Source organism: Echiichthys vipera (genome assembly GCF_963691815.1).
Source record: "Echiichthys vipera genome assembly, chromosome: 14".
Lineage (NCBI taxonomy): Eukaryota > Metazoa > Chordata > Actinopteri > Perciformes > Trachinidae > Echiichthys > Echiichthys vipera.
Window position 1 is genome coordinate 6,108,886 of NC_139839.1, and position 25,780 is coordinate 6,134,665.

The 25,780-nt window shown below is 41.8% G+C and overlaps 1 protein-coding gene across 1 annotated transcript in view; it reads right to left on the minus strand.

Moving 5' to 3' along the window:
• Positions 1-24,896, minus strand: part of grk6 (G protein-coupled receptor kinase 6) — a 54,773-nt gene extending 29,877 nt beyond the window's left edge. The window contains exons 1-3 of the mRNA XM_083926803.1: positions 24,660-24,896; positions 14,013-14,108; positions 643-755 (exon numbers count right to left, since the gene is read on the minus strand). Coding sequence (XP_083782929.1) covers positions 643-755; positions 14,013-14,108; positions 24,660-24,711 — 261 coding nt within the window. The 5' untranslated portion in view covers positions 24,712-24,896. The remainder of the gene's footprint in view (positions 1-642; positions 756-14,012; positions 14,109-24,659) is intronic.
• Positions 24,897-25,780: the final 884 nt, after the last annotated feature.

The following is a 25,780-nucleotide window of genomic DNA, read 5'->3' on the forward strand; positions in this document are numbered from 1 at the left end:
ATGGACAGTTTTAACTGGAAAAGTCCTGTTGGACAAAAAGTCGACGGACTCATCCCTTCACACTTCAAGTCTTTTCCTGTTGACCTATTTATTAACCAGGCAAACAAGTTGTAACCGTGTTGATGTTTTCTGTTTTCTCAATTTGAGTAACTCGTCCCTCGCCGCTCTTCCATCCGCCCTTACCCTCGTCTTCATCAAACTTTTTTTTTTTTTTTTCAATTTGACACCTGCCTCCGATCGTGTCAACACTGCACATGCCAGGGACGATTTGAGGTGGGAAGAAAATGAGAAAACACCCACGTCCCTCCCTCCATCCGTCTCCTCATTAACAGGAATTGAGGAGCATTTCGAGGAAGAAAGAAACACAAGTCCTTGAAAACCTGACCCCCACCCCCCATTCCCACACACACACACACACACACACACGCACACACGCACACGCACACGCACACGCACACACACACACGTTTCATTCCTTTAGTCTTTCCACACTAGTAGTCATGGAAAAGGTTTTGAGACAAAACTCTCAGACTCTCCAACACACACACACACACACACACACACACACACACACACACACAAACACTTCCAGGAGCAAGACAAACATCCAAACACCCCATCGGACTCACACACTCTTCTTACCACAGCGTCCAGGAACTTGACGCAGCGTCTCAGTTCGGGTCGAGTCTCACAGAACTGTCTGAACAGTAGCCGTCCGATAGGCTGCCGCTCACAGAGGCTGCCGTAGTCCTTTTCTATAGAGACAGAGAGACGGCGTTGTTTAATGAGCTGTGACAATAAACTTGTGTTTCAATCCAAACATGTCGAGCTAATGTCGGCAAAATAAAACATGAACGAGTGCATCGTTATATCGACTACCAGCATTTCCTGCAGGGGCTTTTACGGTGGAGGTATAACATAAAGGGAAATATATCTTAATGTAAGGGAAACTGTTTATTGTTGGGCGGCAGTAGCTCAGTCCATAGGGAACCAGAGGGTTGCCGGTTTGAGTCCCTGTGTGGACCATGAATGGAGCGTGGACTGGTGGCTGGAGAGGTGCCAGTTCATCTCCTGGGCACTGCGGAGGTGCTGTTGAGCAAGGCACCTAACCCCCAACTGCGCGGGGCGCTGGTCACTGGCAGCCCCCTCGCTCTGACATCTCTCCATTAATTGCATGTATGTGGGTCGGGTCTGTGCATGTGTGTGTATTTCGGGACTGTGTGTGTAACATGAATAATAATAATAGAGTGAAAAAAATTCTTCTTCTTCTTCTTCTTCTTGTAATATAATAGCAGCTTGTATTATACTTCCAGGAAAAAGGAACAGTGGCACTGCATCTCACAGCAAAGACCACTTGTTTCTCACCAACACAGACTGTTTAATCATAAAGATGGACGGCTTGACAGCTCCCCAAAAGTCCCGCCCCCTCGATGTTAGCAGATTGGACATGAGCCAAACTAAAAACTCAACTATACCTCATGACACAACAATGACTTTTTAGTTTGCTGGGGAAGTTTTAGATACTTATCTGGGGTCTGTTTGAGTTAATCTGCCCATCTGAGCAACACAAGGACATTTTTGATTTGCATCTGTGACTCGTGGATGCAAAGTGACTGAGGGAGCTTTACGAACAAACAAATGTGATTCAGGGAGCAGCAGAGAGGTCAGTGTGATCTCCTCGAGGAGAGGACGGGAAAGAGCAAATTGATCTGCAAGTCATACATTTTCAATCTGTATAACATCACATACAGAATCTCTAAGGGCGTTACAGGCAATGACTCAAAGAAGACAACAACGGGATTATAAAATAACTTGGAATACGTCATGTGTGGCCTCCTGTCCCTATCTCTATGAACAACTACAGTACTAGTATCTAAACTACACGCTAATGAGAAGTTAAACTTGTTTGGTTTGTTCCGTGCAGCGAGGGAGGTCTGCTTGGTCATTTCTTTTTTTTAAGCACTAAAGATGTTTCAAGGTACTCTGTGGAGTTTACTTGTAGACAAACAAAGTCCTGTTTACATGCAGTGACTCAAACCCAAACAAAGTAGACGTGTTATTCAATCCATCAGTTTCCTCCCTTAGTAAACATTTGCAACATGCACATTTTGCATTTATAACACAATTATTTGAATATTTGGAAACCTCCATTGTTTTCAACCACATCTTCTTCCTCCATAACTTTTTACTGCTTCGTTCTTTTTTGTCTTTTATGGCTTGCATGCACTACGCCTTCTGCAGTTGAATGTTTATTATGTTATCATGCAAAACAATTGTTCCATAGAGCTGTTAATGATAAAATATTAATGCTGGGAAAGCTACAATTCACTCGTGCATGTATATGAAAGGAGAGAAGGTTAGCACTCCCCTTGAAAAGGATGGCATTGGCCCTTGTAGCCATCAACGCACACATGGTTAAGGCGCTGCCACTTACTTCGTGGCATCTCTGACCAATTCTATTTATTGCCCTGTGATAGACTGGCGTCCTGTCCAGGGTGTACCCCTCCTCACGCCCAATATCAGCTGGGATCGGCTCCAGCCCCCCGCGACCCCGACAGGGACAAGCAGTTGAAGATGAATGAATGAATATATATAAATACTGATATTTATTGATACATAAATTCAAATTGATATTTAAAGATGCAATGTATTAGTATGTGGCTTAATCTTAACACATGCACGGCAAAGCTATTGTCTGCAGTTAATAGGAGAGTCTCAGCTGGTTAGACTTGCTGTTGACCAAGCAGGTCTTCCCAAGCTGAGCAGTAAATCATTGCATGTTTTCATCATGACTTTGTCGGATAAAATACACATAAAGCCAGAAGTGTTTCGTGTGGACATTGAAACCGTGACCACGCTGAAATGAGCCATAACGCAGCCAGCCGGATCCAGTTAGCATAGGGTGTAAAAGAGATGTTCGCCAGCTGGTTGCTGTATGTCAAGAGTTTATTTAGCAAACGTGCAAAATATGGCCCATCATCAGACCCCAAAGTGACATATTTAAAATACTTACCTATTGCCAATCAATCAACAATTAGCATCTCATCGTCAGACCCTCACTGTCTGGTAGAGTGAATGAACACGACTTGGGTGGATTTTCCGTTTAGTACTTGTCACTTTGCTGAGTCACTGCTCTTCAGTGACACCATGACTGATGCTTTGTTTTATCCCACTTTATGAGTTTATCTCTCTTCTGTTTAGCTCTGCTACACTGCTACGTCCTCTTTTTTTATTGTCTTCTGTTCTGCTCTAATTATCTCTCTGCTCTCTTCTCTGCTCTAACGCACTTCCTACATACTACTGCGAAGTGAACAAGGCAGTACAATGTGAAGTTAATGGAAGCCAGAGGCAAAATGAACATAAAGAACATTTCAGAGGAAAAAAGAGAGATGACTGAAGTTGTAGGAAAGCTAAACAGAGTGGGGTATCTAGAAGGGAATACAAGAAAATCATTAAGTTGATTTATGGCTTAAAGTGTAAATCTGTTTTTTTTCTATGTATGAACTAATAACGGTGACAGTGAAGGCATTAAAATGTCTTTTTTAACCACTAATACTGCTCAAAATAACACCAAACCTCTGCACGCGACAAGCGGGGGGCTGGAGCCGATCCCAGCTGACATCGGGCGTGAGGCGGGATACACCCTGGACAGGACGCCAGTCTATCAAAGGGCACATTGAGACAAACAGGGACAGACAACCATTCACACTCACACCTACGGGCAATTTAGAGTCATCAATCAACCTAACACATGCATGTCTTTGGACTGTGGACCCAGAGAACCCGGAGAAAACCCAAGTAGCCCCGGGAGAACATGCAAACTTCACACACAAGGGCCCCAGCCCGGATTCGAACCATAACCCTCTTTCTGTGAGACGACAGTGCTAACCACCACACCACCTCAAAACCCCAACATGAATCCCGCTATACCTCCTGACAAACCATGTCAGATGTAGTCACAGAGAATAACTAAGACATTAACTGACATATAACAAAAGTAGATAATTAAGGTACAATGAGACAAAATAGAGTAAAAACCGTAAAAAAGGGGGAGGGGCTCTCAGTATTATAAAGTATCCTTAGCATCATCAGGAATAACAGTAAGACTATTACTAATAAGGGCCAGCAGTGTGTCCCAAGCTCTGTGGAATGCTGTCAAAGATCCCCTCCGTGAAAACCTTAACTTCTCTAACCGTAGACATTGTAAAATTTCACGGATCCAGCTGTGAGTCTGCGGAGAAACATGTTTCCATTTAAGGAGAATGTTACATATGGTGAGCAGGGTGGTAAAGGCCACGCAATTGTGTATTAATGGGCAGATTTTAAGACCGAGGGAGCCCAAAAACAGCAGTCAGGGGATTTGTGCTCAGGGGCTTTTTGAGGGTTTGAAATATATCGGACCAAAGTTCAGCAATCAAAACACTCTTTTAATAAACTCAGAATTACACTTTAACAACTTAATTAACATTTCTAATTGACAGGCCTGTTTATATTAAATCCAAACCCATTATTATCCTCTATAAAACACCAAAAATTAGCTTCATTACAGGTCATGAAGCTACTTGGTCAATCCCACACTAGCTACTCATGCATGCAATAGGACATACCCGAGTTCTGGGAAATCGTCATTATGTGGTTGTGGATCAGCGGACTTTCTCAATAGATCACTCGAGGTGTGATTTACATGAAAGGAGCTGCAGGACTGTACAGAACACGCTGTACTTCATCACAGAGGGCTCACACAAAGAGGCCTCTGTCAGGCCTCCCGTTGGCTCTGCAGGCCTCAGGCTCCCTACAGTGAATTTATGAAGCCACAGGTTTCACACTGGATTACAGTCTCAGAACTTTGTCTCTATCTCGCCGCAGAATAATCGGATTAAGGAGACAGAAGTCAACAAGCAAACATTATGCGGTGGTCTGAGCCCCTTCAACTTTTCAACCCAAATTTAGGTTTGTAGATGCCTCGATGTCTTTTCACCAAAACCGAACCAAGATTACTGGGTTCTACTGTTATGAGTTGCTCTAAAAGTACAGACAAAAGCATCAGGGAGAACGTGTTGATGTGTACTGCGTTGTTTTCGAGGGGGTCATAAGGTCACTCCTGGCTTAGAGTGGGTCGTCCATTCGAGAGATTGGCGGGTCAATCCCCACCTCCCCCGGTCCACATGTCGAAGTGTCCTTGGGCAAGACACTGAACCCCGAATTGCTCCCCATGCTGCATATGGGTGTGTAAATGTGGTGTGCATGGTTACATTAGATTAGCTGGTCTGTAGATGTCCACTGCCATCAGTGTGAATGTCTGTGTGAATGGGTGAATGTGACAAACACTGTGAAAGCGCCTTGATTAGTCAGAAGACTAGAAACGCGCTATACACAAGTACAAGTCCATTTACCATTTACCATAAGTTGGTGTTTGGGATTTTACTATTAGAGCATGCGCTTCATTGGCTAGCAGTTCAAGAACTCATGGATTTTAAAGTTGTTGATCGATAATCATACGCTAAATTTGAAAGTTAAAGCACACTACTTGAACACTACTCACTTTTGTAAAATTAAAAAAAGTCTCTGAAGCTTCCAAGGTCCAGGATTTCCATGTTCTTTATTATTAAAAATCAGGTTGAGGTGCTATATAAATACTGTTAAAGTATGAAAAAGCTTATTCCACAGAGAAATGCACTCCGTACTCAGAAACTGTGCCTTTTAAAAATCAGGACTTCCTGTACAGTTGTGATGTCCCAACTATACTCTGCTGGGATCTCCGGAGCATGTCTCCAGTCCTTCTGCTATCTCGGCTATCTGGTCAAGTGCTGCTTGACAGGACTGTGATCGGTTTAAAGAAATACAAACAAATCAGAGAGTATATTCCCCTATGCAAGACTAAATCAGAGCGGACTGGGCTTTTTCGGGGAGAGACAGGTGCCTAAATGGAGCGATTCAGACAGAGAGTGAATACGGGTATATTCAGACAGACAGGATGAGAAAAATATGTTTTTCTGAACATTAAAGCATGTAAACATGTTCCAGAAATCCAATATACAAGCATGATCCTGAAATGAGCATAATACGGAACCTTTAAAGTCAGCGCAAACCTAGTTTACTGTAAGATCAAGTTTCTCTAATGGCCTGCAGATGAGGTCTCAGCGCATCCAGGAGGAGGAGGAGGAGGAGGACGAGGAGGAGGAAAGGAGCCAGCATCCATCAAGACTCAAGATGCTTTCATTTGCCATTCGTAGAGAGAACAAGCACATGTGCACTGAATTTCCTGCACGTGTCACTAAGAAAGCAGAACATAGACTGCAGCAGGAAAACCACAGTGGTAGAAGGTTAGAAGCTAAAGTAACTGATCGTAAAACATAAGACAATGGAAGTATTCTTACAGTTTGGACAATAGATGACACAAATGTGCTTCTACTTGTTTACGTAAGTGTGACAAATCCAACCCTGGCATCAGTGCAGGAATGTCCTCATAGACAACGATGTACAACTGTTGTCTCCAAAGGTTTCCCCCATGATTACTAAAATAATACAATATTCTATAATTATACAATAACATGAAATAACTGATTTTCGCCTTGAGAGACTAAAGTGTTTTCTTTCTTTCTTTCTTTCTTTCAATACTGTGAAAGGAGCCATTCTGTACAATACTAAACTATAACTATATTGTACTTTTATACTTTGTGACAACCCGCAAAGAAGTTAATTTTGCACCCTGCTGAGAATACTTCTTTTCTTTTACTTCAATTCAGGACTTTAACTTGTGATGGAGTATCTTTAGACCCTTGTATTTCTAGTTGAGGAGTACTTCTTCCAGCACTGGTGATCTGCTTTCAGTGTTTGTGTAAAATGTTGTGATCTACATTACAGTAAAGTTATTTGATTGCTTGTGCATTTACAATTTTAGAGCAAAACTCTCAGAAATGCATCTGAACGATGTAAAAAAGAACAACCTGTAAGATCAATGTGATCTGCAGTAAAAACATTGTTGTGCAAGATGTACGAATGCTTAATATCGCCTGCATGGTATGTGATAAACTACACGAGAGAAGATGAGATAGAAGGAGGGAACAGAAAAAGAAAAGAACTGTTTCGCACAAACGAGGAAGTTGACAATTTCCTGAAGTCGTTCTTGAGACTCCCTCCCCCTCACCTCCTTCTTCTGGTTTCATAAAAGCTGTCACAAGATTTTCAGAGCTCTTCTCTTTGTTAATAGTCGTCTTATTTCCGCTACACACTCTCACACTTTCTAATCCTCACATTTTACTTTCTTTTTCCATATATTTAGCAGTATTTTAACTCCTCCTCTAACTGGGACATTCACTTTTCACAGCATTTGTGGTTATGTGCAGCTACACGCCGAACTTCCTGCTTCCGTGTGTCTGAGACAGCATGTTTGACATAAGTCATTCCAATCAATAGCGTATTTAAGGAACGAAGCAGCTCTGTTATGAAGTTTTCATGAAGAACAAAAAAATATCCCCTGTTGATCACGTATTGTAAGCGTGCACGGCTTCAGCCCAACTTCATTTAACATACAGAATATTTTAGCATGTTTTAGCAAAGAGTCAGTTAAAGCAAAGAGGAGTTAAATCAGGTACTGAATCAGGACGTCAAAGTCTTTTCACACTCTTATTCGAGTTCTCACCACAGAGTTAGGGATAGGGTTAGTCAACTGCTGTTTCACGACTTTAATATATGCATACATGTTGGAAATGCGACGTGCAGGGGCAAAAAAACAGACAATGAAAACGCAAGACACCTGTCTGCAATAAGAGGTATCTGCTGAATATTCTCAGGTTATTTTGCTTTCATACGTAATCACATTTGAACCATCTGATCAAAACAGTTCTGTTGCTCTTGTCCTCATTAGAGGCATCACTTTCTCTCTGTCTCTGTTTTTAGACTATTTCAGAAGTTGTCTCCGCCATCTTTGGGGCACTCTGTCACACACCTGTCCTTATGGTCTTCCTGTGCCGGAGCATTTTAGAACCACCCTCCTGTTGCACATGCCACTTCAACATGCTCACTGTCGCCCAACCGGAACAAACTCCTCGAAATCCCCTCTAAAGCCTGTCACATTCACCCATTTGCACAGACATTCATACTGACGGCCCTGTCCACCATCTAATCCATGGGTGTCAAACTGATCCAGTAAAGGGCCGTGTGGCTGCAGGTTTTCATTCCAACCAAGCAAGAACACACCTGACTCGACTTATTCAATCCCCTGAACTGTCTTCACACAGTTGATTTGTTGGACCAGGTGTGTTTTTGATTGGTTGGAATGAAAACCTGCAGTCACACGGCCCTTTACTGGATCAGTTTGACACCTATGATCTAAATAACCATTCAGACCGCATTCACACACCCATGGGGCACAGTGTCTTGCCCAAGGACACTTTGACTTTGGAGCTTGGGGTCGAACCGCCAAAATGGAGGACGACCCGCTCCTCCTCTGAGCCACAGCCGTCCCATGCTTCTGAGCTCTGAACCTTCTTTGACACCGCCATCACACGCAAAGCACCCATCTTAGCACATGACCCCAACCATCCCCTGAATTAATTCCCTTCACGCAGATCCCATCCGGCCGCAGATACAGATCTCTGATCACGCTACAGTAAGAGCGTCATAACCTCTGCCATCACTCAAAGAAACAAGCTGTAGCACTGGGACACTGTGACCCTGTTTTTGTTGTTGATATATGAATTGTTCTTTTGTGTGTTCCGGCTGTGGAAACAATTTACGTCTAACAGAGGAAAATAAATGATGTATCTACAGTTACTTGTGTTCAAATTCTTATATTTGTAATACATATACAGTGGGGATCAAAATTGGAGAAAAAAAGTATTAATTCTTGATTTATTCTGAAATATTGGGGGTGTTTTATCGTCCAGAATTTGACAGAATACCCACTGTGGCTATACCACTGCTGTACTAGCATGTTATTTAAAATAAGGCATTTCATAAATGAGAGAACAGTCATCGTTGTGTCATTAGAGAAGATTTAAACAATGTTTTCTTCGGGCTATATGATTCAAAAATGAACAGGAAGTGTAGAGGCCACAGCTTTGAATGACTTCAACACATCTGCGCCCACAGGACATCACTAGTTTCTCACACTGCTCTGGTTTGATCTTGGTCCGTTCTTCTTCAGTCTCAGTAACTGTAGTGGGTTTTTTAGGCATCACTTTGTTGACAAGGCTTTTCCAGAGATTCTCTATTTGAACTCTGGGCTAATGCCTGCATTTGTTAATTAGTACAAAACACAAAGTACAGATGGGACTGATGGGATGTAAATAGTTCAGCAGGTATTTTTTCATAAACTAAAATATTGGGGAAATGTAGACGAGAAGTCAGACGTTCACCAAAGTCCAAAGGTCATACATCCACCTCAAAATCATGATTAAATACAGTTATTGAGTAGAAGTATGTAGCTACTTTTCACATCCTCTTTTAGGCAGCAATATATGACTCCAGTCTTATAAAATATGACTAAGTTAAAAATGATAGAAAGATTCTTTTGTTCCTCGATAAGTTCCTGCAGGGTAAAATGCACACTGTACTGCACTTATTCCATGGCACTTATTAATGAAAAAGCCCCAGCATAAACACACAGCACTTAAATTCATGCTTATGGCTTCTATTTTTATCCTAACCCGTCTGCCTGTTGTCACACTGCACTTTAAAGCAGTATTAGTTTTTTCACATCACCATCAGGCGGATGTTGAGGCTTCTTCTTCGTAACACTGTGGCCTGTGTATTGACTTTGCATGGACTGGGTGCAAAGTAAGGATGAATGCTATGAACAGGGTGTCTGCGGTCTCAGTGCTCCCTTACACAAGCTACACTACCAATGCAAGGGAACTATAGACATCTTGATAGTGGTAATTTCTCACATCACATGGACATCACATGTTGCTAGATAACCTTTAGGGGAAGCCGAAGGGATTACAACAGAACAATAACAGACTGAAAAATAAAATAGAAATATCTCTCTGCGATTTCTCGAACCTATTTTTGCATTTATATTTGGATTATTTCTATATTCTACGTCACATGTAATATTTGTGATCTACAGACAAAACAAGCCCAAACCAAGAGGACACTTGAGTGTGTGGGCAGGTTGTCCTCTGACTTTTGGGCACGTGGTGTATCTTGTTTCTTCCAGTAGCATGACTTGACCTTATCATGAGAATCAAGCTACACGTACCGCATTTGCATAGTTAATTTTGGTTTGCGTAAAATGTCAAACCTCAAGATAAGGAAGAAAGAACACCCAGTTCAGAAAAAGTTCTGTTCCCAACGAACCCGGTGGCCTGCTCACTAAAGCACTGACATTTGGCAGTGCAGTCACCAGCCACACCAGCAACCTTTTCCTTCCTTCCTTCCTTCCTTCCTTCCTTCCGTCCTTGCATCTCCTCTCGCCTCCTCTAGTGACTGTATGTGTTTAGTTCTTCTGTCTCGTCTGGCATCATAAACTCTGGCCTCTGTCTCCAACCTGGCACCTGTTAAAATGAAATGGTCATACTGCTGGTTGAATGCAAAAACACCAGTCTTCTTCCTCTTTCTGCAGGCCACAGTTTCCTCTGTGGTGCCACTTGAGCAAGATTAGTTGTTGTTTTTTTTTATTACAGCTTGCATGCATTCAGAGTTTCCTGTGTGTGATGTATCTAAACTGGATCAGTGATCTCCTCTTTGGTCTAAACGGAGTCACGTTAGCACAGCGTTAGTCTGCTTGTCTTTGAACCTAGTATGTGAGAATGTAAGCGCGGCAGCTAAAAATGAGTTTTAGCTGATCCGCTCAGAGTAGACTCGTGACATAGTTGCCGAGGGTCAGGAAAATATCCTTCGGCGTAACAGAAATCAAAGGTTTTAAACTGTTTTAAATTAAACAACGCTCTCTCCATTCTGTCCATGCGTTGGACAGGAAGTCTCATGATTACAAAAGACAACACATCGTGCACCTTGGATCAGTCGATGACAAAAGAAGCACATTAGCAAATCCTGCACCTAACACCGACTGGCTTTAACATGTATTAATAAATCATAAAATGCATTTTATAACTTATATACAGTAAGTACAGTTGCTGGTTTGGGGGTTCCTGAGTTTTGTTGCACATCATTATTGAAAACTTCACATGTAAACTTAGTTAGATCCTGAAGGGCTGCGCATATTTTTTATGTAATTCCCCTCCCAGGTTTTCTGTTTAATTCGGCTTTTACATGGAAGTTGAGCTAGGGGACAGATAACAATTTAAAAGCAGGACGTAAGTTGTTGAGCAAGAATAACAACTGAGCTGCACCACCAGGAAGGTTGAGACTGTTAAGCCAGAGATATTTTAACGGGCTGTGTCGTGAAGGGAATTGCTCAAATACTTGCCTATATACTACACATTATACTGAAGTATTCCACTGCGAGGCAAACCAGAGACCTCAGACCGTATGGAGGATAAACAATAAAACATAGCAACACTCAGGGGGGTTACTATATTGTTCATTCTGAGTCCATGACTGAAAAAGCATCAGCATGAACAAACAAAACTCCAAACGGACACTGGGTTTGTGAGGCGACATCATGTTAAAAGCTATTATATCTCTGGCTTACACATATTTTATATTTTGATCCATATCCTACAGACAACTGGCCAGCATTAGCTTAGAGCATGGGTGTCAAAGTGATCCAGTAAAGGGCCGTGTGGTTGCAGGTTTTCATTCCAACCAAGCAAGAACACACCTGACTCGACTTACTCAATCACCTGAACTGTCTTCACACAGTTGATTTGTTGGACCAGGTGTGTTTTTGATTGGTTGGAATGAAAACCTGCAGCCACACGGCCCTTTCCTGGATCACATTGACACCCATGGCTTAGAGGTTCACTGTAGGGCTGACTGTCTGCTGTCTGCGGTCGCTTGGTCAACGGTTTGGTCGTCCAAATTCTCATCGGTCGGACAATGACTGGCGTTACTTTCATAAGTAAAAAAATCGATCCATACCACTCTGTTGTCTGTATTCTGAATATAAAGCTAGAGCCGGCATGAAAACAGCAAGCCTCTGTCCAAGATGGAAAAAAAAACACACCAACAAGCACCTCTATAGCTCTCAAAGTAATGGGTTATGCCCCGTTTGTTTAATCTGTACACAAACAGAAACGCAGGGAGTTATGTGCTGAAATAATATCTTTAATGATGATATTTTCTAAGTACAGTGTCTCTGGCTAAAGCACATATAGCCAGGCATAGTCAGTGAGCTCTTTACGGGCATGACTAAAGTAATTTGTATCACTGGGACTGAGAGTGTACCATCAATGTTCTCCGTTTTTTATGAACAACCTGAGGTTTGCTGCTGAGAGCACGGATATCTAGCATGTGGATCAATGGAAGTCTATTTTTGCACAGCATTATGGGGCCACCACTGCTACACGGAGGAAATGAAAAATCAACCTTGATCATATAAACTCAGGGAAACGTAATACATTAGTAAATACCTAAAGATTACAGTATGATTCGATCATGTATCTGTGTATCCGAAAATAGCCAGCTAATCTTCCACTTGAATCTAAGACACTGCTGTTACTGTGTATTTTGACACAACAGTAAACACTGGTGAAATAATGGAGCGCATTCATAAGATGAGTTATAACACAGAGCTATACATAGAGCTGTCATTTGTAGTATATTATACATTCATATTCCTGTCTGGAGGCCTTGTTGGGTCTTTCCCTCTGATATATAATTTACATCGTTCCTAGGATATTGACTGTAAAGCTCAGTTTTCATTTGTGGATTTGATGCTATCTATCAGTCAGGTGGCACAACAATGTCAATAAAAGAAAAATGCAAGGTCTACTCGGTGATAAAACTCTTAATCCATGATGCACAACAGGCAAAATTAAATACACGCCATTGTGATGTCACAGGCAATTGTTAATGGTTGGAAATGTGTGTTCAACACTGTGGTTCAGACTGAAATATCTCAACAGCTATGAGATAGGTTGCTACAAAATTTGGTTGAGACACTCCTGGTCCCTTCAGGATGAATCCTGCAGACTTTGATGATCCTCTGAATTTTCACCTAGCGCCATCATCAGGTCAAAATTTGTTGATTTATGACTGAATACCTGTAAAATCCATTACATTCTCAACGGCCTCAGCTGTGCTTCCTGTTTGCTACTAATTTGCAAATATTAGCATGCTGACATGCAAAACTAAGATGGTAAACATGCAAACATTATATGTGCAGATGTTAGTGTTGAGCTCAAAGCACTGCAGTGCCTCACAGAGCTGCCTGTGTGGCTATAGACACTTACTTTAAATCAAATTATTAATGGTTTCCATTATTTATTTTTGCCCATAAGCATTAACCTTTTGTTATGAATCTATTAGGGGAATACATAAACCAATATTTACCATTAATAAGTGTTGATGGCCCCATGGTTTACTGTCAAATGTATAGCTTAAGGAGCCAGTTGAGTGAAGATATAGCCTTTATACATTTCTTTCTGTGTGGAGTTTGCATGTTCTCCCCGTGTCTGCGTGGGTTTTCTCCGGGTTCTCCGGTTTCCTCCCACAGTCCAAAGACGTGCAGGTGTTCGGTTCATTGATGACTCTAAAATTGCCCCTAGGTGTGAATGGTTGTCTGTCTCTGTTCGTCTCTATGTGTCCTGTGAGAGATTGGCGTCCTGTCCAGGGTGGACCCCGCCTCACGCCCGATGTCAGCTGGGATCGGCTCCAGCCCCCCGCGACCCCGACAGGGACAAGCGGTTGAAGATGAATGAATGAGAAATTATCTACACCAACCACAAAACGTGCCATTTCCCAACCATGACAATATGGAGGTCTTGTGATGGCTACACACCATTATTAGCTGAAGGGGTGTTAGGTCAGAGCAACAACCAAGTCGCCATGGATACAACAGGTTTGAATCTGTTTCAAAGGCCTCAGACACGCTTGACACTGACCTCAGAGACTTTCACGTCAAATGAAACACTCCCGTCTGGAGTAAGACAGTGTTATCTTACCTGTGGTTTGTCGCAGCTCTTCACACAAACTTATGTGGGGAAACTGCAGCAGCTGCTTCCATTTTTTGCTTTTTCCTTTTCTGTTCCCGCCACCTCCTGAAAAACAAACAGGTTTGGAAAAGATGAAGCGTTATAACTCAGATCTCTTCCTCCTGAAACATTTGAGATGTAAAACCAGTTCATAGTAATCATTTGTGTAGGTATTATTCAATCATACAGCTTTACTTAAACGTGCCAGGGCCTTTGTGGTCCACTTATTTACCGGTTTTGTCTTGGTTGCACCTCAGCAGAGATTTGAGATGTTTGCTTCCCTGCCTGAGGAATTTGATATGATAGAAGTCGCAGCTTTTAGTTGTATTTACATTATTTTAATAAGTTACCAGTCAAGCTAACTTGAATTGTTTTGTTAAAGCAGATAAAGTGTTTTAAATGTTTACATTTTGTCATTCTATTTTTTGACTTTTTGACTAATGAACCCTGGTTTCTTCGGGCTTCAGTCATTATCAGGATACTATTTGCATTGTCAAATTATATATAGTGAGAAATAAAGATCAAAATGGGAGAATATAACTGTGACTCATTTGCTTGAGGGTAAAGATATGATAAAAGGTTTAGAATTACGTCTTTGGGAATTAATGTTAGTCTTCAAAAAAAAGTCCTCCCAAGTGATGTAGAACATGTTTGTGTGTTTGGGTGCAGGTGCAGCCATACTTAGTTTCTTGGGAAACTGCAGCAGAGTAAACACAAAGTGTGAACGTCACCCGAGCAATCAGAACAAAGCACAAAGAAAATACAGAGGAAGTTGCTGTCCTCTCTGCGTTAGTGCTCGGGCTGCTTTAAAAAACGCTGTCTCGCCTGTGGTGCTCACCACAGTGATGCAGTTACGAGTGCAGGTTCATTCACAACACAAGAACAAGAGCCAACACGATGCTCACTGTATTAGATTAAAGTCGCGGGTCGACAGTTGATTTTCTTCTCGAAACCATTAGGTGCCTGGAAACTATAAAGCTAAAAATGATAATGCAGTTATTTGTGTGTTTCTTGGGTTATTTATCAAGCTAAATGCAAAACGTTATCTGGTTTGAGTTTGAAAGTGGAATTCCGGCGTCAAATCATCCCATGGTCTGTTTCAGCACTTATATACAGTATAGATATATAGATATACATCAAATAAGCCATCGAGACAGTTTTTTTGGTGTAACAACTATTAATGGAGAAATCTCGAAAAGTCGCTAACAGCCGGACGTGGCTAACAGTGATTAGCTCGGGGCAGCACGGTGAAGGCATTTAAACGTCTTTTTTAACCACTAATACTGTTCAAAATAACACCAAACCTCTGCAGCAGCATGAGAAGAGTCCGTACACACAAAACAAAGCACCAATGGGATCCTTCCTATTGGATTGACTTTGGTGATTGAGTTGATGGACTTTACTATGTGAGGAGCTGGTACAGGGGCCAGTAGGTAAGTCTTTAAAACACTCTTTTAATAAACTACATGTTCACCAACTACGATTTTGTTGCTTTGTTTTATGTGTAAGGACTCTACTCATGCTACTGCAGAGGTTTGCTGTTAGATTGAGGAGCAGTATTGGTACTGTACTGCCCCGAGCTAATCAGTGTTAGCCACGTCTGGCTGTTAGCGACTGTACGGGATTTCTCCATTAGTAGTTCTTCCAAGAAAAAAAATGTCTCAATGGCTTATTGGATGTATGTAATTGCTGCAAAAGGCCATGGGATGATTTTGCGCTTGAATTAAACTTTAATATAAGGATTTAATGCTTTTCTGGATTTTTATGTCATTGTGAATCGAATATATTTGGGTTTTGGACTCTGGTTCTGGGAAAACAAGACATTTGAAAATAAATTCTGCAGGACAGTGTCACTTCTCTGTCTTCATTATTTCAGCTAGGTATCTATCAATACTAAGATCTGATTGGTTAATTGTTTCTCTGACATGTCAGCGAACACAGGTCAAACTCTATTTGAACCACTGAACAAGTCTGAGATTTGGGGAGGGAACAAACGTACTCTAATAATTAGAGACAAAGCAGATCAGCGTATCAACATCTTTATCAGCGATTTCAGCAGCTGGACAGTCAAAGGTCATTGTTAAGAGTACATCAAACTGGGCGTGTAAAAGTAAAAGGGATATTTCCTCCCCATGCCAGTGGAAACTGTGTCTTTGCTCGTACGTAAACATCTTGCTGGGTGTCCTTCAGATCTCATCCAGAGGAATCAACAGTTCACAAAAAATAAAGATGACGATGCAAAGACATTTCTGCGTGGTGCAGCGATGGCCTTTGAAATGCTCCAGGATCAAACAAATAGTCAGAGTTTATACTGATAACAGTGTGTTGTTGTGCATACAGCAGCAGCATCACTGTGTTCTGACTACAAGAAAGTCAATACCAACCTCCAGAATTTGCTATTCAAATACTGCAGAGCAGCGGCTACTAAAAATGAATTATTGTCACAGACGCAATGCAAACAAGATGTTTTGTTTGTACCCAGGAAACAGATGATAACATCAGCCACAGAATTACCAATAAGCTGATTGATAACAGAGAAAAACGAGATCCCTGATGTCCGTCGTGTGCATTAGTGGAAATGTAAATCAAGACGTCAATGAGGCAGGAAGGCATTGAGAAACAGATTTTCCACAAAATGATGAACATACATAATTAGTCTGAAGGTAGCCCTATTTGCTTTTAGTCACAGAGGAAGAAATCGTCCCACACTGGCACACACACACACACACTGAAGCTTTGTGACAATAAAGGTCAAAAGCGGCTTCTTAACACTGTTGTTTTGAAGGGCACTTAACCAACATGATACAGTATCCAAGACGCTGAAGTTCAGCCTGACATGAGATAGCAGCACTGCCATGACTAAAACAATGTCACAGCAGATTAAAGAAAAATGCAGCTACTGTCTTTTTAAAATGTCCTTTTTTTCCTACACCTTTTCGACAGCGGCTGAACTGATACGGGAGTCAGTACTTGCCCTGTGGAGTTTTCTTCATATATCAGTGTTACTGAAGCACATGACGTGTGTCCATGAGGTGTGACGAATGTGTTGAATGCTGTTTTGTTGGCAACACTTCATAAATCATGTAAAATGAACACTATAATTGTATTATTGTTGTTAAAAATCTTTTCTATGCCCAAAGATGTTCACTTGACTGTATGTAAGACGGGTAAAAGTCAAATGTGTGGTATTTTTGGTTGAAAATTGACTTAAACGATTACATTAACTTTACATTGAATTTACAAAACAGTTGCAAATACATTTTCTGTTGATCGACTGATCGTACTAAAACATTTGCAAGTCTGTTTTTTAAACTGGGCTTTGTTTGCGTCCATGTCTATCTTGTCTCTTTACACTTGAATCGTAATAGGTTTTTTACTAAGTCGCTAGCACACAATTTGTTAACCTAATAATAAATAATTCAGTTAATGTATCCAACCATCTTCAACCGCTTGCCCCTGACAGGGCTGGGGTTGGGGGCTGGAGCCGATCTCAGCTGCCATCGGGCGTGAGGTGGGGTACACCCTGGACAGGACGCCAGTCTATCGCAGGACACATAGAGACGAACAGAGACAGACAACTATTCACACCTACAGGCAATTTAGAGTCATCAATGGACCGAACACCTTGTACGTCTTTGGACTGTGGGAGGAAACCGGAGAACCCGGAGAAAACCAACGCAGACACGGGGACAACATGCAAACTCCACACGGAAGGGCCCCAGCCAGGATTCGATCCAGGAACTCTCTTGCTGTGAAGCGACAGTGCTAACCACCACTCCAGAGTGTCGCCATGCAATTTAAAAAATGTGTTTTAGTCAAACCTGATGCCGCCTTACACATAAGAGAGTGATCCCAGTCACTTCAAATTTGACTTTTTAAGAACCCTTGAACGTCTTTTTTTTATTTTTTTTTAATGATCCTGGCTACAAACCTCAAGAGTTGACCTCAACTTTTCCCCTGTGAAGAGCGTCTCCAGTATTTCTATATACAAGTGAATGAGCCCTCATGTGGCTGCGGTACCTGTATAAGAATGGCTCACCCCCATTGTTTGTCCGGGAAACTTCTCTTTCGGTTTGTTTTTCTCAAAAAACACAGTGTGCAAAAGTTAGTTAACCCAAGGGTCTGACGGCAGACAATAAAAAGTGGTACATTTTGATGCATATTAATGAGATGATTGCAATCTGAGCAATAATAATGCGAGCATTCAACCGAGCTTCACCACACATAGTATCTTCACGGTTGAACGCACTTTGTGTAAGTCGCTTTGGATAAAAGCATCGGCTAAATGAATCCCACATTAAATTGTTACATTTTGACATCAAGAGAATTTTAAGGCCGTCCTCGGGGCTCAGTATTTCTAAATGCTGCACCATGTACAATTAATGCCTGGTGTTTGAACCCGGTCTGGGAGATCTAACACATGCCCCCTTTCTTGGGCCATCACTTTGAAGTCTTCAGTTCGTAGAAAATCAAATGTTCTATGAATAGTATTTTTCTTTCCTCAAGTAAAAATACACATCAGCTGATTGTCGAATGTTAAAGCATGAAAAACAGGAGCCAACTTGTGATTTGCACTATTGATGGATCAATCGACTTTACAGAACAACTATTGGTGACATTTTAGAATAAGAAAATGTCAAGAAAGGAGACGAAATTACAATCGCAAGCTCTTGATGCCCATGGTGACGCCTTCAAAGACTTCAAGGACATAATTTAGCTTTTCACTATGGAAGAAGATATATTGAGTTACAGAAACTAGCTGGGAGTAAAGCTAGGTATCAATTGTTTTGGGTACGGAAAGCACCGAGTCTCAAAAACTTTCAAGTAAAGAAAGTAGACATTGAGTGTCTGCTTGATCAGATCATAGTCGTAGTTCTGTCGTTTTAGTCTGTATTATATTTAGGCCATGTTGTTGTGTTTCGACAACATTCAAAGGTTGAATATGGAGAATGAGCTGAACACCGCCATCTAGTGTCTCAAGATCGTATTCGCAACAACAATAAACAATTCCAGCATTCCTGTTGTCAGGGGCCATTGCCGAGTGTGTAAAGCGATCAGCCCGCGCCATGTCGATGATGATGCATACAGGGTAACGACTACATTTGAATGATCAATTAATCTTACAACAGTATTTAACGTTAGCCATTCTTCAACTGGAAAACTTTCTTTGAGTGGTGTGTAATCGATTAGCGAGCTAGATTCTTTGTTTCTGTAGCCGAACATCAGGCAACCATGGCAACCCTCCATGCCGGCTGCTATTGGCTGGTGCAATGGAAACAGAACGTGACAGAAAGTCATTGTCAAACCGGTAAACATGGAGGTTTGCATGTCCTCCCCGTGTCTGCGTGGGTTTTCTCTGGGTTCTCCTGTTTCCTCCCACAGTCCAAAGACGTGCAGGTGTTCGGTTTATTGATGACTCTAAAATTGCCCGTAGGTGTGAATGGTTGTCTGTCTCTGTTTGTCTCTATGTGCCCTGTGATAGACTGGCGTCCTGTCCAGGGTGGACCCCGCCTCAAGCCCGATGTCAGCTGGGATCGCCTCCAGCCCCCCCCGACCCCGACAGGGACAAGCGGTTGAAGATGAATGAATGAATTATTTAATAAATATATATTTTTTCTGGTAACAGCAATACTTTCATTCTGTACCACTCAAAACGCCCCTTGGGTGTATTATCTAAATATATATATATATATATATATGTATATATATATATAGCTTTTAATAGAGATTCTTCATATTCAACGTTTAAAGTGAGACCAGGTCACCTTTGAAAGAAGAAAGAACCCATTATTCCTCTTACTGAATGAAAGGATTAATTTATAGGCGAGTTGAATTGAGTTCAATACACTCACTCACTCACTGAGTCAGATGTTATCGGCATTAGTATCAAAATAACTTCAAACAATACCCAGCCCTATAAAAGAGATGCTACAGGACCTCAGCTCACTGAGAATCAGATCAAATCTGGCAACACTAAAAGAACCGCAGTAGTTTATCTTGCCTGATTACGCCCTTGCCTATAATCAGCAAGTTTACTAAGATGCTTATCTTCGTCTCCCAAAGACTCTTGAAAACTTCCACTGACATTTATGAGTCTATGAAAGGACGGTCAACTTAGTATGACAAACTACAAACTGCATTAATCCCAACCTGGTCACCAGCTATACATTTACTCACACAAACAAAATGAGTGGAGTGGAACCGAATGGGAACAAATACGTACGTCAGGAGAACTAATAGGTTTAGTTGGTTAGTGGGTATTTAAAGGTCGACACTAAACCGTTTTGTAATTTAGTTTTTCCTGCCTGTCCTGACGTCTACCACATTCCCTTAAATGTCTGACTTACTGTATGAACTTGCAGGTGGTATTTTTCTACAAACATTCAAGTGTGCTGATGTCAGAGGTTTCCAAATGAATGATCTAACACAGGGGTGTCAAACTCAGGTCCGTGGGCCAATTCTGGCCTGCGGTGTAATTTTATTTGGCCCGCAAGATCATATCAAGGTTCTCTGAGAGCTGGCCCCTCTACTTTTCTGTTAGCAAACATGAGCATCCATGCTACCAGTCTCTGCAGACAAACTTAATCCACCCCTCCCCAAAAACGACCCAAAGAAAGATGGAGAACAGGAGCTTTCAGCAGCGTTGGGAGGCAGATGATGTGTTTCTGAAGGTAAAGAGCTGTTTGTCTCGTCTGCAGAGCCACCGTGGCTCTAACCAAAGAATCAAACAGAAGAAACACCACGACAAGAACAAGGACCTGCACTGACAAGGTTCAACGTTACACATCTGGAGAGAAGGGAAAACATGCACTTTTGCTGTCTTTTTTTTTTTAGTAAATTTTGAGTTTGGCCCTCAAATTTGGCCCACTGTGAATTGGAGGTTGACACCGCTGGTCTTACATGATGAATAGAAATGTCGTGTTGATTTCAGTATACACAATGTGATAGCACCTACAGCCTCAAAGATTTTCATTTAAATAGACGTCTGTTGAGTCACTATCAACAGCTGAATAAGCCAACACAGTGGTTACTGAGCCTGTGGCCCACTGAAATAAACCCTTGCATTTGCAGTATTATGAACTGGGTGTCTGTGGCCACAATCCCAAGAAAATCCAATGGTGTCGGATCCGCTAGAGAGAGTAGGTGGAGCTAACGCAATTCGCGGACGCTCTTCGATTCAACCGTGTGTGAAATGTCTGCTCGCAAGTGAAACCATAGGACAAAAACAAGACTTGAAAAAAGTGAAGGGGACATGCCCCGTTATCTCCAGAACACACTACACCCTTGCAAACATTCACACATCACGTTTCCCGACACAACCCCGTTACCTAAAACTCTGGTGGGTACGAACATGTTTCTGCACGCAGGAAGTGACACAAAAAAGCCACGAGTGAAATAAAGACTCCTGAACAGCAGAGAGTGAGCGCTCCGTCCAGAGAGAAAGGTGTATTCCCTCAAATGACTCATTGCCTCTTTGATCCGTTCGCTCTCCTTCACATTAGTGTGCAACACTGGTGTCACCCTACATGATATTTGGCCATTCAAACGGTTTCCTCTCTTCCTGCCGTTTGCAGCCACGAACATGGGAAGTTGCCTAACATTGCTTGTTTTAAAGGAAAACTCCACCCTAAACTTTTAACACCATCTAAAAAAACGCCCTTTGTTCCAATTCTATAGGCCCATATTTTCCTTTGGCAGACTTCCTTTTCTTCCTTCCACGAATAACTGCAAAATGAAAGATGTGAGAAGTTTTATAGAAGTAAGGGCTTATTGCACTAAAAATCAATCATTTCAGAGAGAGAAATCCATCAACGCAGAGACAGAGGGAGGCCTTTGTCTTGTGATGAAGTATATTCAGTTGTAATAGAGTAAAGGCTATAGTTAAGCAGAGAGCAGATGGCTTACGAGGTATTTTTAGGCCACCGCAATTCAATTTCCAAGGGCACACTGAAATGAACTTGCTTTGGGAAAAGGTCAGTGTTAATGTGAGGTATAAGCAAATTGTAGTGAAAGGAGCGCACCGGAGATTAAGTATTTCATTTTCATAAAGTTGTGGAACTCACAAGAGACGGATTAAAAAAGATTGGTCAAAAAAAAAAGGCCAAAGGTTTTATATAAATCGGATCAGGGACTATTTAATCAAAGAATAAGAGAGCAAGCATATGGACTGGATCTACAGTGTAAAAGACTTGGTTCACTGTGATACAACAAGGTTTTGAGGTTCACTACCTCACCCTTGTCTTCTAGCCACTGCTTCACTAACTCAATGTATTTTCTACTGGTGTTTTTTAGAGCATTTCTGAAAATGGTGATGGATAAATATAATATGTCAAGTTAAAGGTTCAAGAGCATGTTGCCGCTAGCATTAGTGATACAGCTGGCAGCAGGGGTGTCACTGTCTAACATACGTTTTAGACTAGTCTAGTCTCTACTATGGGTCAAGCTCCAGAAACAATAGATCTTGGCGGTGATGGAAAGTACACAATCATTTACGCAAGTACAATTTTGAGATACTTGTACTTTACTAGAGTATCCATTTTAATGCTAGACTTCTACTCCTACTTTAGTACTTTACTTTGCAGGTTTAGATTAAAAAGCCACACACACACATCAACCATGGACCTATAAAAGGACGGTCAACTTGTAGGAAACACTGCAAACTGCATTAATCCCAACCTAGTCAGCAGCTACACATTTACTGACATGAACAAAATGAGTCGAGTAGAACCGAGTGGGGAAAAATACATACGTCAGGAGAACTAATAGGTTTAGTTGGTTAGTGGGTATTTAAAGGTCGACACTAAACTTTTGTAATTTAGTTTTTCCTGCCTGTCGTGACGAATCCAGGCTGGGGCCTCTCTGTGTGGAGTTTGCATGTTCTCCCCGTGTCTGCGTGGGTTTTCTCCGGGTTCTCCGGTTTCCTCCCACAGTCCAAAGACGTGCACGTGTTCGGTTCATTGATGAATCTAAAATCACCCGTAGGTGTGAATGGTTGTCTGTCTCTGTTCGTCTCTATGTGCCCTGCGATAGACTGGCATCCTGTCCAGGGTGTATCCCACCTCACGCCCGATGTCAGCTGGGATCAGCTCCAGTTTACACTCGACGAACTGTAAATTAACAGGATTATTTGCTGGCTGCATCATGCACCATGCATCTGCATTTCCCTAGCAAGCTTGTTTAACTTCCTTGAAATTCATATTTGCATACCAGCAAATGTGTTTTTTATATATTTGAATCAAACAGGGTCGGTCTGTCCGAATGGCATAAGTACTTATAATGATCTCATAACACGTCCTGTTCCCCAATGACACAAAAAAGAACATCTAGGCTCAAGAGAGAAGTCAGAGGTCAATGCCTGTCTGGAGCGAGGAGATTGGTGCCTTGCTCATGGCTTCAGTTCGGCAGATGGGTGCCAACGCGGAGGTTTGTCTCCTGGCCCTCTACGAGCACAAGAGATAAGCTGAATCGAGCAGATACGGTAAGCTTGCAGTGAGGGATCATGACACTCATTTTCTCATGTCCCTCTGCAGATGGCATTAGGATTATGTTGGCAACAAGTCGCAACCTTTTGTCTCCTGTTTAGAATGACAATAACAAAGGGGACGCAGATGTTTCCATTGAACACAATAAGAAATCTGTAAATAAAAAAGTACACTCGAGAGTGTTATCATCCATAAAGCCCAGGATAAACTATATCTGTGTAAGATGTAACTTGTTCTGGTACATTTGCATATATCTGATCTATAGAACTGGAGTGACTAGGGGCCTATAGGCAGGTCTGTCTAACATGAGTTACAGAATCTAGGCTGCAAAGGCTAAAACACAGAAGCGCACACTGAGTTCTGTGCACAAAGTACAAATCTCACAGCTGTTTCGCCTCAACATCCTGTTTCGCAAACTACAGGACGATGCTGCAACATCAGCAAAGGGAAACCCGATGTGTCGCTGCATTCATTGCACAGTTGCAACCCCTTCCGGACCTCTCATACTTGGTGTCCCGGGTACATTACCGGAGCCACGGAACACACGCACCTTTAAATCAGCGGGCACATTTACGCGCACTGGGGTTAAAACCGTCCCTGTTGGTGCTTAAAATCTATGGTCCGAGTGTGTCCACACTGATTTATGTAATTAAACACTAATATTTAATGCTTCACTGCTATACACACTAAACTGTATCTGTCTACCGTGGTATCCTCTCTTCACTGTGAAGGTGGTTGGCGTATTACTACAGTGTTATGGACAGTTCCACCGGTGAGCGCCGCCAACGAGGAAAGCAGAGATATATATCATAATAAAGCAATTTAATAACACAGTTTTCATGCCGAATTGACGACTGTTTACTTAAAAGTTACTCAAAGTCTTTAGACCAGTCAAAGCGTGTATGTAAGTTCACGGATAAACCAGAAAACTTTTAAATTGCTAAAACTTTCAATGGAGTCCGGTGTACGGAGAGCACGGCGCGTCTCTGAGCTCATATCCTGGTTGTATTGAACCGCATGCAGTCACAGTTTGTGTCCCCCCGTGTCCTGCGCATCCTTTCTCTGCCGCTGTATGTGTCGGTGAGGTGCCCGGGGAGAGAGAGGAGCTGTCAAACCCCCCCATCTCCATCCTTACCTTCCCGTGCTTTCAGTAGCACCGTGTTGGCCACGATATTCTCCAGCTCCATGTTGATGCTGTCTGAGGGTTATGGCAGCAGCAGACGGAGCTCCTGGTCCCCCTCTCCCCTCCGGCGGCTTCAATCTCAGTTTATCCTCCCTTAACACCGTCCGCCACCTCCTCCCACCGCCCAGCCAAGGAGGAAAGATTCAACCCTCCGTTTCTGCTTTCCGCACGGGCTCGTCCAACAGTCGGTACCGGTGGCGGCACCCCTCCTCTCCTCTTTCTCCTCCCCAGGTCCCTCCGCCCCGGAGCTGCTGTCAGAGAGGCGGTGGATACGACACAGACGTCTCACTCTGTCATAAAACTGCTGTTTAATTAAAACAAATGAACAGAAGGGGACACAACTATCACAGACAGACGTCTCACTCTGCTCAAACCTTCCGAGTAGTTTTTAAGATAGCTCACAGTTTGTTTTATACTATATATTATATTATAAATTATACTAGTCACAGTCAGCTATTATACTATACAATTTATTTTATCTTTAAAAGCTAAAACATAGTTACATAGTCAGTGCTATGTAACTATAGCACTAACCTTAAACATGCGTTACATTAACATCATCAACTGCACATATGCACATTTTACTTTATATGTTATTTTATATATCTATGATATTGTTCTTGCTTAATTCTGTGTATTCTGTGATTTTTATCGGATATGCACAAAATCACCAGGTCAAATCCCTGGTTTGTAATTTGTTTACGTACTTAATAAAGTTGATTCTGATTCTAAAAAAGAAAACAGTAAAGGTCATACAGAATATGTATATATGTATTATATTGGATATTAATAATGTAAGAACATTTCACACTTTTTCTGATCTTAATGAATTCCCGGGAGGTTCCACAGAGACGTTATTTTATCTTAAAAAGCTATAATCTATATAAAAAAGCATAGATTTGATTTTTTATATAGATTTTTTGTTTCAAACATGCGTTACATTAACCTGCATCACCTGCACATATGCACATTTTACTTTATATGTTATATTATATATCTATTATATTGTTCTTGCTTAATTCTGTGTATTCTTTCAGTGTTTTTTTATGTGTATATTTGTATATTTTTATCCG